Source organism: Alosa pseudoharengus, unplaced genomic scaffold (assembly GCF_046254945.1).
Source record: "Alosa pseudoharengus isolate Yale_2024_CS ecotype anadromous, Long Island Sound unplaced genomic scaffold, YU_APseudo_1.1 YU_APseudo_1.1_scf_1, whole genome shotgun sequence".
NCBI lineage: Eukaryota > Metazoa > Chordata > Actinopteri > Clupeiformes > Clupeidae > Alosa > Alosa pseudoharengus.
Genome location: NW_027468564.1, coordinates 43,971,711 through 43,984,210, shown reverse-complemented (window position 1 = coordinate 43,984,210; position 12,500 = coordinate 43,971,711). Strand labels below are relative to the sequence as shown.

At 47.4% G+C, this 12,500-nt stretch overlaps 1 protein-coding gene across 3 annotated transcripts in view; it reads right to left on the bottom strand.

The window, feature by feature from the left end:
* Window positions 1-12,500, bottom strand: part of sptbn1 (spectrin, beta, non-erythrocytic 1) — a 105,506-nt gene that overhangs the window by 22,354 nt on the left and 70,652 nt on the right. For all 3 annotated transcript variants that reach the window (XM_076289909.1, XM_076289906.1, XM_076289908.1), the window contains 14 exons: window positions 12,475-12,500; window positions 11,711-11,791; window positions 11,416-11,531; window positions 10,950-11,062; window positions 9,977-10,164; window positions 9,583-9,700; window positions 8,265-8,423; window positions 7,154-7,456; window positions 6,483-6,636; window positions 4,842-5,712; window positions 3,006-3,143; window positions 1,834-2,137; window positions 1,073-1,525; window positions 525-727 (listed from right to left, as the gene is read on the bottom strand). The exon at window positions 12,475-12,500 is cut by the window's right edge and continues 66 nt beyond it. In XM_076289909.1, coding sequence (XP_076146024.1) covers window positions 525-727; window positions 1,073-1,525; window positions 1,834-2,137; window positions 3,006-3,143; window positions 4,842-5,712; window positions 6,483-6,636; window positions 7,154-7,456; window positions 8,265-8,423; window positions 9,583-9,700; window positions 9,977-10,164; window positions 10,950-11,062; window positions 11,416-11,531; window positions 11,711-11,791; window positions 12,475-12,500 — 3,227 coding nt within the window. The remainder of the gene's footprint in view (window positions 1-524; window positions 728-1,072; window positions 1,526-1,833; window positions 2,138-3,005; window positions 3,144-4,841; window positions 5,713-6,482; window positions 6,637-7,153; window positions 7,457-8,264; window positions 8,424-9,582; window positions 9,701-9,976; window positions 10,165-10,949; window positions 11,063-11,415; window positions 11,532-11,710; window positions 11,792-12,474) is intronic.

Genomic DNA, 12,500 nt, shown 5'->3' with positions numbered 1-12,500 from the left:
ACTCCTATGCAATTAGAAGCAGAATGCATGCAATGGTCTATCCACTTCAGCCTCACAAGCAATGAGGCTGATGCTTTATAATTAAAGCACGGCAAAATCCCTGATTTGGGTCACTCTGTTATTGTGTGTGTGTGTGTGTGTGTGTGTGTGTGTGTGTGTTGGACAGGGACTGTGTGGAAGTGTGAAAATAATGAATACGTGTATAGGCTAGAATATGTGCAACTGTTCTCACACACTCTTAAAACAAATTTGTTGAAAACATATTTGTACATATTTATGCCCAAATAGGGACAACACAATGTGTGTTGTTTGTAACACATTGCTTTTGTTATACTGTTTATACTCTTACAATAAATGTGTTGAAAATAACACCGCTTGTGTTGTTTTTAACACATATCTATGTCCAGATAGGGACAACATAATTTGTGTTGTTTCTAACACATTCATTTTAAGTGTATGTATGTACAGTATGTGTGTGTATGTATGTGTGTGTGTATGTATGTGTGTGTGTGTGTGTGTCCCACCTGTCGTCGATGGACGTCACCCTCTCCTGGATCTTCTCGGCGTTGATGTTGCCGTCGCTGGCCAGCCGCCGGCCGGCCTCCACCACGCCATTGATCTTGTCCTCGTTGGCGTCCATGGTGGTCATGAAGTCCTCCTGCTTCTTGATGGCCGCCTCTGCACCCTCCAGAGTGGTGGGCATCTCTGTGTGGGCCAGAACGTACTCCTGAGGGAAGAGAGAGAGAGGGGGAGAAAGAGAGAGAGAGAGAGAGTGAGGGAGAGGGAGGGAGAGAGAGAGAGAGAGAGAGAGAGGAAGAGCGGGAGAGAAAGAGAGAGAGAGAGAGAGAGAGAGGAAGAGAGAGAGAGAGAGAGAGAGAGAGTAGTTGTTGAGGAGTAATCAATGAAGCAATGAATCAATGTTCTTTAATAGGACTTAAAGAACTCAATGTTCCTTAGTAAAACCTAAAGAACTCAATGTCTCAATGTTCCTTAGTGGGACATCTTAGTAGTTTGGACATAATACGCCCCCCCACCCCCACACACGCACGCTGTCTCCCTCTAGCGCCCTCACCTGGTTGTTGAGGAAGGCCTCGGCCTGCTTGGTGTCCCTGAGGAACAGCTGGTAGGCGTGCGACTGCGACAGCAGGTTCTGCCGGTTCTCCCACATCTTGTGCAGCTCGTTCCAGCCGGTGTCGAGCGCCTGCAGCCGCTGGTGCAGGAACATGTACTGGGCGTCCGTCTGACCGCGCGTCACCATCTCGCCCATGTCGCGCATCTTCTGGTAGTCCTCCTCGTAGTTGCGGATCTCGTTCTTGATGGCCTCGTGCTGCGCCAGCAGCTTCTCGGCCTCGGCCAGCGTGTTGGGCATGTCCTCGGACGCGATGGCCGTCTGCGTGCGCGACAGCCACGCCTGGAAGTCGTCGAGGTCGCGCAGGAAGCCCTGCAGCTTGGACGCCTCGCCGAGCGACTCCTCGCGCGCCCGCAGGGTCTCCTTCATCTCCTCCCACACAGAGGCGATCTCGGCCTGACGGGATAGAGGTCAATATTAGCAGCGTCGGTAGGTAGCAGATATTTAGGCCTTCTTTTACTAAAGCAAACCTGTGGTCAATACCAACACACACATTTACATTTTCTCTGTGGCATCACAAACTTATATAACTGTTTTTGTTGTTTTTGTTGATTGTCTACCAACTAGACCTGGAAGGATTACCAGCTAGTCTGTGAGGGCAACAGTAACTAAGGAAGGCAGGACTTTCGAACTGATACATCAGCCCGCCACAATTAGCATTTAGCATTAGCAATTAGCATTAGCTTTAATGTAGAATGTCTTACCAGCTGGCCATTGATGGCGTCCGCCTGGTCCGGGTGCTCCTCAGCCAGGCGTCCGGCCTCTCCCTTCAGGTCGCCCAGCTTGTCCTCGATGGCCGCCAGGTCGCGCTCCATGCCCGTCAGCTTGCGCTGCAGAGCCATGACGCCCGTCAGGTCGTTGCCCAGCTCCTGCGTCGACTCGATCACCTTGGTCTTCTCTCGGATCCAGGACTTGGTCTCGTTGCAGTCCAGGTGGTAGTTCTGCACGCCCAGCGCCGACTGGAGGAGCTCCTTCTTGCGGTCCACAAGCTCACGGAACTGGCTCCACCTAGAGAACAAAGGAGGAGGAGCATGAATGCAGCACGTTACAGTGTAGTACATATGTACATATCAGTGGCGGCTGGTGGTTATGAAAATAACGGAGGAAGGAATGTGCGCTTGATTGGTGTTGGTGGCAAATGTGAAGTTGTGATCGTGTTAGGGGCATATGTGAACAATAGAGTATGTAGGCCGCCTACCCAGACACATTTTAAGCAGCAGTATACATATATGTAATTATGGTGAATACATACAATAAAGGCAGTACATTAACACAGGGTGGGGGGTGGGGTGGGGGGGGGCAGGACAACTCTAAGGGCCCAGCACTGACAGGGTCCCCCAGAGAGCCCCCCGATAATACTATATATTATCGTGGGGGCTTTTCTGTCATAGGGCCCACATTTTCTAGCAGCGGCCCTTACACAGAGTGTTATGTAATAAGTACATTTCTCTACACTGTAATGTTATGGGAACTGACTCCTCCAGGGGAGGAAGGTGGATTGATTACTACAGGGAGTAAGTGTTAACTTAACAATTATGTTTCTCTACATTGTCATGGGTCAGGGTTTTTCAACCAGTGAATTTGTGGTCCATGAAGACTTTGCCAGTGGTCCCAGACCTTGCATTATGTAATCTGCTGTAGTTTCACTATGGTCATTTCTCATTTGGCCTCAGGTTGCTTTCCTAGTCAGAAAGGTGGTTCCTGGGTCACAATCAATTGAAAACTGTTTTAAGTAAATAGGGCCTTATTTTCTAAAGTTCCAAAGTAAACAGTTACATTCTCATTGAGTTCACAAACATATATTTTAGTGTTCTGCATCAACATGTCAATTGTTTGTGGAACATTTCAGCCTGGGTCTAGATTTTGGAAATCTTACCTGGTGTTAAGCTTGTCTTGCTGGGCCTTGATGTCCTTCTCGCTTGGGTGCCCGTTGTGGATCAGCTGCCTAGCGATCTGGTTGACCACAGCGATACGAGAGGCCTGGCTGTTCATCTCAGGCTCCAAACTCTCGAACCTAAGCCACAAAACGGAGGAGGGAAGTTGTGAAGTTGTGAACATTTAGTGCGTTCATGCGGCGGGGAAGTGGGGAGGTTCCCACTTCTAAACTCCCTACTTCCGAAGCGAGAGCGTTCACTATGTTGAGTGACGTCAAAACATTCTCCTGGGAGCTCCAAAGCCTCCACTTCAAACTTGGAAGTCCCCAGTTCAGGTGTGACATACCCGCCCTAAATTTTTGAATTCTCACGCTTTCCAGTTGCTCATGAACGCACCAATTTCTAACTTCAACATTAAAGACAGTAGATACAGTATTATCTTTGTCTCAAACTTCATATGTCATTTACATCCCTTTCATTGTTTCTACCCCTTCACCCTTTCATTTCATGGCTAAATTTCACATCACATTTTAGTGAACATAAAATGATTCATCTCTATGTAACAACTCTGAACTGCATCTCAATTTTGTGGCAAAATATGACTTGAGAAGCCAAAGACTGCCATTTTAATTCAACACACATCCCCCCTCACATTAAGGGAGACAAAAGAGGGAAAAGTTAAAGAGAGAGAGAGGGAGAGAGTTAGAGTTAGTATGTGAGTGTTATTCAAAATCATTCGATTGCTCCTGATTATGGATGCCAGTATGTGCGTCGGCTGGTTAAGGACTCCATTTTGGCTCTGCAGGAGACCAGCTGCTCCCCACACTCCCCAATCATTAATCTCTTCAGTGAGTCTCATTAGAAATAAATTAAGCCAGGCGACTAGCACATCATTAGATCTCAGACAACTGTGGCTTGGGAAACGGGAGAAAAAATACATGGCCCCCTTCTGACATTGTTTTCACAAAGGACATAAACCAAAAATACATTTGTGAGGAATTATGAACACACTAATTCAGAGCTACTGCACGGTTCCCTCAGTGTTTAATTCATCCAGGTCTTTAAAAATGTTTTAAAAAGGGAACAGCGTATGCAGGAATAGGTGTAGACTTGATTAAAGGTTTTCTTTTTTTTTTTCTAATTCCCTGCCAAAGGAAGGGCCCAGTCTGTAGTCTGTAGCTTATATTCCTAAAAGTGCTGGTAAATCTTTCAGTGGTTGTGTAAGTAGTGCTTTGGCAGTGGTGTGTGTGTGTGTGGATTGGCTGACCACACTGACAGTGTTTGATCTCCCTCTGGGCCCATTCATTCTGCTCTCCTCACCTACCTGCCACTGAACCTCTAGTAACCTTTCACACACACACACACACACACACACACACACACACACACACAGGTCCACCTCCTTAAGGGCTCTGACTGTACTGTTTAGGGAAATTTGACATCTATATAAAATACTGTAAAAGGAAATCTCCTAAACTACAAGCCTGACCTCGGACTTGCTTACTTCCTGTATGTCAGGCTCACTGTGGTAGTGCCCAGCTTGACGTGAAGCCATGCGACTTCAGTTTTTATCACCATCACCCACCTCTTTCTTTTCAAATGCCTTATCCACTCAGACACCTCTCCTCTCTCTCTCTCTTTTGACCCACCCAGCCCATGCCAATCTGGCCTCCTGACCTTTGACCCCCCCCACCCCTTCTGTGCCAAAAATTATTTCATGTATCGGTCATTCCCCTTTCCGGCAATCAATTTATAATAATTTTCTATAACAATCTATTTGCCGGCCTTATGTGGTTTGACCGATGCCTGAATTCCCGATGGAGTGCTGGACGGCTCACCTGTGCTGGACGACTTCGAGGTCCTCCAGCTTCTCGGGGATCTCCATGTGGTCAAGCCACTGTTGCTTCTCGTCGATCCACACCTCGCAGGCCTCGGCCTCGCTCAGCATCTTGTAGAAGGCCAGAGCGTCGCTCAGGGCCTGCTTCCTCAGCCTGGTCAGCTCCACCACCTCCGCGTAGCGCTCCTCGATGCCCGCCAGACGGCCCTTGACCTCGTCCGAGTCGGCGTGGTGTGCCGGCAGCGCCTTGGCCTGCTCGTGGAGAGCGTCCACGACCGGCCGGTAGCTGGCCACCTCCTCGGCGGCCCCCTGGTGCTTCTTGGCGAGCGCGCGCGTGGAGAACTCGTCGTGGCCCAGGTCGCCCGTGGAGACCACGCGCAGCGCGTCCAGCGTCCAGGCGTCGGCGTCGTCGGCGTCCACCAGGAACTGGTGCAGCGCGCACGCCTCCTCCAGCCGGGCCTTCCGCGCCGCCGCCAGAGCCTCCAGCGCCGCCCACTGCGCCCTGACCTCCGCCGCCCGCTCCCTCAGCCGCTCCGCGCCGAAGTGGCCCGCGTCGGCCATCTCCTCGCCCTCGCGCGCCGTCTCGTGCAGCTTGGCCTTTCGGCCGCTCATCTCGTCCTCGAGCGCCCGGTGCTGGCTGAGTAGCCGCGCCGCGCCCGTCAGGTCCTTGCCGCAGTCGTCCGACGAGAGGATCTGCTCCTTCTCGCGCATCCAGCCCTCCTCCTCGGCCATCTCCCAGAAGAACTTCCAGAGGCGCCGCGACTCCTCCAGACGGGCCCGCCGCTCGGCCGCCAGCTGGATCAGCTCCTGGTAGCAGAACTCCATGTGGGACACGCGGTCGCGGATCACCTGCGGGTCGCACGGCTTGTAGCCTGCAGTGCAGGGAGGAAGAGGAGGACGAGAGAGAGAGAGAGAGCGGGGGAGGAAAAGGAGGATGAGAGAGGGGGGGAGAGAGCAGGGGAGGAACAGAAGGATGAGAGAGAGAAAGAGAGTGGGGGAAGAAGAGGAGGACAAGAGAGAGAGAGAGGGGGAGGAAGAGGAGGACAAGAGAGAGAGAAAGAGAGCGGGGGAGGAAAAGGAGGATGAGAGAGAGAGAGAGAGAGCAGGGGAGGAACAGGAGGATGAGAGAGAGAGAGAGAGAGAGAGCGGGGGAAGAAGAGGATGACAAGAGAGAGAGAGAGAGAGAGAGAGCGGGGGAGGAAGAGGAGGATGAGAGAGAGGGGGGGGGAAGAAGTGATAGAAGGAGGAGGGGAGAAAGGGATACCAGCAGGTGGAATTAGAGATGGATGGGGAGAAGACAGAAGAGAAAGAGGAGAGAAAAGAACAGCGATAAGCAGAGAGGACAAATTAACTACTTATAGCAATAGAACAATAGAACACCACATCAGGCTAGGTAGATACCAGCTGATTAGAACTCCCAGGAAACATTCAGGTCGTTCCTTCATATTTGAACACTTTTAAATGAAAATGGAGGCATCTTGACCAGTGACATCAATGAAAACAAAATACAAAATTATAGTGATTCTCTTTATAGTGATTTTCTTTGACCAGCTGAGCTTCTTTGATCCTGGCACATCTAGCGTTGTGTGCTCCACCCTGTATTATGCAGAACACATCGCTATGTAAAGGGCCAGTGACTAACCGTCCTCGTCCACGGCAAACTTCTGTGCGTTGTTGTTGACGGCCTTGACGCGGTCGGCCTGTATGCCGATGTCGGCCTCCACCAGGGCGTGCTTCTGCATCAGGTCCTCCACACCCAGCAGGTGCTTCCCGTAGTCCTGGGACAGCAGCAGCATCTGAGGGGAACACACACACACACACACACACACACACACACACACACACACACACACACACACATGGTCACTTCACATATGCTGAGGAGAATTTATTTTTGAGTACTTTTCTGGAATTAATCTTCCACCTCTTGACATGGGTGGGTAAATGACTCTTAAAGTACAATGGGGAGACATGTGATTGTATAAATCTTTTTGATATAAACATGTTTTTTTTTTCTAGGTGCATGTCATGTCAGAAAGTGAGACAGTGGTGCAAGCCTCTCTCTATCTATCTATCTATCTATCTATCTATCTATCTATCTATCTATCTATATCTCTATCTTATTTCTACCCATTCATTCCATCTCTCTCTCTCTCTCTCAAATAAAAAAAAAAAGCTTTATTGACATGACAAGAGCACTTGTGTTGTCAAAGCATACAAATCATAAGTAAGTTAGTGAGGAAACAAAGAGCATGAAAATAAGTAAAAATAAACAAAAAATAAAAATCTCTCTCTCTCTCTCTCTCATCTCACCTTCATCTCGTCCATCCAGTCCATGATGTGGAGCATCTCCTGGAAGACCCTCTGCAGGCCCAGGTTCATCTCCAGGCGGTGGCGGCGCGCCTTGAGCAGCTCCAGCAGGTACTCCCACAGACGCAGCACATTGTCGCGCCGCGCGTTGATGCGCTTGATGTCGTGGTAGTTCTCCACGTCCAGCTCCCTCGCCACGGCGACCACGGCCTGCACGCGCTCCTCGTACGCGGCGATGTCCGTCTCGATGGCCTCGTGCTTTTTGGTGGCCGCCTCCACCGCTTGCAGATCGAAGCCAAAGTTGTCCTGGAAGGAGACAACATGGTAAAACAATTCATTATTGTGCTCTCCTATCTATGAGTACCATAGCACCATTATTTGTATTAATCTATATAATATAGAATTGATATATTAATATATTATATTAATTTATCAATACATCAAGTTGATATTAATTTATCAATACAGTCAAGTTTAGATTCAGTGAATTCACATGTGTTTATATTGTGAGAAGTGCATATTACTGTAAGTGCTGTTATGTTGCTAATTTGCTCTTTAATTCAAAAACTGGTAGGGTGGACAATAACAGAATTGAGGATGGATTCAATAAAATAGATTCTCTTCCCTCCCAGGGGGGAAAAGTTAGATTTGGTGAGCCGTCCAAATCTGTGTGGTGAAAGGAAAAGCTTGGAGGACGGCATAAATAAATACTATGGGTATTTACCCACTTTACCCACTATTGGTGTACTACCACTACTATCCACCAGGTGGCACAGTTAGGTCAGGACAGTCAAGGTGAAAGGGCAAAAGCAAATGTCATTTTTAAGTTTGCAGAAATGCTTATGAAAGAATGTTTTTTTTTTTTATTCTGGTCTGTATGGATGTCAGGTGTGTAACAGCTTTGGTGCCAGTGGATTTTCCTCAGTCTCCAGTAAGACCAGGCGCTGGTGTTTGTGTGTGTGTGTGTGTGTGTGTGTGTGTGTGTGTGTGTGTGTGTGTCCTACCTGTGAGACCAAGCGCTGGTATTTGTGTGTGTGTGTGTGTACAGTATGTGTGTGTGTGTGTGTGTGTGTGTGTGTGAGTGTGTGTGTGTGTGTGTGTGTGTGTGTCCTACCTGTGAGACTAGGCGCTGGTTCTCGCTGAGCCAGGTCTCCCTCATGGCGGCCTTGCGGTCAAAGCGGCGGGCAAGCTGCTCCAGCTTCTCCTGGCGAATCAGCTCCGTGCGCAGTGCCAGCTCCCGCTCATGCTCCGCCTTCTCCAATCGCTCCCAGGCCTGCCATGCACACACACACACACGCACGCACACACACACGCACACACACACGCGCACGTACGCACGCACACACACACAAAAAACACACACACGCACGCACACACAAAACACACACACACACACACACACGCACACACACACACAAAACATACAAACACGCACACACACAAAACATACACACATGCATGCATAAACCCACACGCACACACATACACACAAACACACACGGTTACAATTCAAAAGCATACTGAAATGATAATACACATCTGAAAAAACAAACAGTTATAAAATAAACAGATGGATTCATAAAACACCTGCAACTAATCATACTGACCTTGCATTAAATAACTCACAGCATTGAAATGAAAAGAATATGTGAGGCCATAAAATATCGGAAATTATATTGCTGTGCTCTTCTAGATTTATTAGCATAGGAAAATAAAAGCCAAATAAAATCTAAAATAAAATAAAAAAACCCTTAAAAACATATGTGGAAGGACAACAAGTTATTTATGACCATAAAACCTTTTATAAACGCATGCTTGTTGGAGTTGCACAGGCAGATTATTTGTGGTGTTTAGCGACACAGTCCCTGGATGTGTACAGACATAAAACAGAGGAGCCAATAAACAGCCTCTAAAGCAGGTGATATTTAGACGAGGGGGAGAGAGCTCACTCTGACCTGGTGACCTACGTTGAATTGGTTGATGTCACTTTAAAGGTTTTTTACAAACATTCACTTTTATTTTATTTGCTGTTTGTGTGTCTTAATTGATTCATTATCTTGAATCACCTGCTCCCCCCATGATTTACTGTAAGAACACATTATCTATAGCAACAAATGCATTCATATGTTTTAAATGTATAAATCAAATTAACTACAGTTCTGTGCTTCAAAGGTATATGCTGCTTCAAAAGATCTGCATCTGAATTTGAATGGTTGAGCAACAATAGTGGAATTTATGATAGTCAGATAAAATACATGTAATATTTCACATGCCATTCATGAATCACTTGTTGTGCATAAAGCCATAACATCTTCTCTTTTTCCTTATGGGGGTAGTACATTGAGCAATCATACGCTGTTATGCTGTATGTTTTGGCACAGTCCAGTGCATTAGCCAATCAGGCCCTCTCGTACTGGCTGTGTGGCACCCACCTTGTTGATGTCAGAGATGAGTTTGCCCTCTCGAGGCATGTAGACTTTCTGGTTGTTGGCTCTCATCTTGCTCTGGATGGTAAATAGCAGGACTTCCAGGTTACCTTTCTCTGTGAACCTGCAAGGCGACGCAGAAACCATACGCGCATTCCATTACGGTGTGGTCTGTGATGTTTCAGGTAATAAATATACTGAAGTTTTTATCAACACGTGTCTCAATGTGCAGGGGAGAGAGAGAGAACGAGAGAGAGAGAGAGAGAACGAGAGAGAGAGAGAGAGATAAAGAGGAGGATGAATCAAATGTGCTGATAGATCGATTCATTTATTCATCCAACACACAGACGCGTACAGCATTGACATGGACACAGCGTAGACAGACAGACAGATTGATTACTTTGGGGGTTTCTCCACGGTGCGGTAGGTGTTGAAGGCCTGCAGCTGTTGCTGGACTCCCACCAGTGAGTTGGCGAACTTGCGATTGTTGAGGATAATGATGGTCTGCTCGATCCACTCCAGCAGGTCTGAGGCCAGCGACTCGTACTTCTCGATCATCTTCTCTGTCTCGATGGCGTTGTCAAGCACCTGACAAGCACAAGAGAAAAAAGGGCAAACGTTCAAGGTCAACATTTCTTTCTTTTCGTTTCTTTATTTTATTTTTTTCACTCTCGCATAATTCCCATCTCAATTTTTCTCTCTTCCCTTCATATCGATCCAAGACTGACCTCACCACAGTATCCCAGGCAGCAGATGTGTTACAACATGCATCATTTTCATGGTGTAGCAAATGTCTCTTTTTTTCTTTCTTTCTTTCATTTATTTTTGCTCTCTCTTCTCTCAGTCTCTCTCTCTGCCTCTCTCTCTCTCTCCATCTCTCTCTGCCTCTCTCTCTCTCTATCTCTGCCTCTCTCTCTCTCCATCTCTCTCTCTCTCTCTCTCTGCCTCTCTCTCTCTCCATCTCTCTCTCTCTCTCTCTCTGCCTCTCTCTCTCTCTCCATCTCTCTCTATCTCTCTCTCTGCCTCTCATTCTCTCTCTCTCTCTCTCTCTCTCTCTCTCTCTCTCCCAGCATAGAGATGATATGTACAGCATGCATCAGTGACAAGATTCCCTCAGCCTCCTCTGTCCAACTCTGATCTCATACAGATCTGTTAGGGCAAGCACCATTTCACGCCACATCACACACACACACACGTCCATAACACCGGTGGACGCCTTTCACTAAATCAGCCTCCACGGAGCAGACAGGAAGATTGGAGCACGATTCACTCCATTCACTCCTCACACATGCATGACTCGCTGGACTCCAACTCTGGATGGACAGAAAAGCTGGACACAGAGAGAGTCTACTCTACAGAGAGGCATCACCTACCTTGCCAATACGCTTGCCTTCCACTTTCAGAGCCTTCATCTTGGAGAAGTAGTGGTAGTATGTGACCACGTAGGTGATGATGGACTTCTCATCAGGGTGGTCCACGCTGATGTCTGCACACATGATAACGAGAGGCGGTTGCTATGGTTGCGTGACTGTCACTGTTAGTCAACAAAACCGGTTCAAGGGTGTCTTCTATGTTGTATCTACGACATGCACCATTCCACAAGGGTGTATAGCCGGTGGCAAGAGAATGTTCAGCAGTAAGCAAAAAATACCATTAAGAATACTCTGGGTTACGTTAATGTAAAATATTCCAAAGTGAGAGTGATATGCAAATCTAATACAATGTTTTGAAGTGAACATAAACCAATCAGTGGACTTCTTCAAGTGTCAAAACTGCAGTTTTCTGAGTATCCGAACTGCAGTTCTGGGGGAATTAAGACTAAATGGGCTCTCCTCTCACCCTCTGGGTCCAGTAGCTTGGTCAGACCCAGGTGCTGCTCGGCCAGGTTGAAAGCGTTCTGCAGGTTGTAGTGAACGTTGGATTTCTTCAGCTTGTCAAAGTCAATGAGATCCGGCCTATTGATGTCACAGTGCAAACAAAACAAATTTAGTTACAGAACTTTTTCCCCCAAGGAACTACATAATGTACCAGCAAAACGCTCAAGAATTTATGCAAAATCTTATACGAGCCTATGTGTGTATTTGTGTGTGTGTGTGTGCGTCTCAGTTGTATGACAGTCTGTTTGGTGACGTACCTGTGTTTGTGGATGAGGGCGTTGAAAGCCATTCCATCACGCCAGCTCGTGGTGAAGTTGTGAATGTTGACATTGGTGTAGCTGGGGAGGACGGCAAGACCAGAGACCTCGGTTAAACATCAAACACTCCAGCGCTAAACCTGTCAGAGCCTTGTGATATGGCCGCCGGCCGCACCGGCTAGACACTTTCCAACAAACCATACTTTTCTATTTGCTTGACATTAAAGACATTATTTATTGTGCTTAAAAAAAAAATGCATTTTATTAGTGCTCCCTCGATAGATCTACCGCAGCTTGCTACGATTAACACAGAAAGCAAACTTGCAGTTAAAAAAAAAAAAAACCTCACAGTTGCACAGTTGTGAGCAGCTGGTAAAATATACAAAACGTGGCTGGTAGGCTTCGATTTTTAGACACAAAGTAAAGATTTAATATTGAGTGGCTGGTGGCTGGTAGAAGTACACATTTTCAAAATAATACCCCTGACATTGCCTTCTTGCTCATCTTAAGCCTTGCACGTTGCTCTTCAGTTATCTGTTGGAAACGTCTACCAAATAATCCTACTGTCATTCCTGGCCTGGTTCCCAAGCTTAATGGAAACATGGACAGAGACTGCAGTCACAAGTCACCAACTTTGACACTTCAACTCTTGACACTACCACTATTTCACCCTCACAAATTTCCAACCCTCCTGTTTCCATAACATCTCCTCAACACTACCACAGCGGCTCAGCCGCCGCGTTGTTTTTCGGATGTTTGCTTACCCTGCCGTCTTCATCTGGCACCAGAG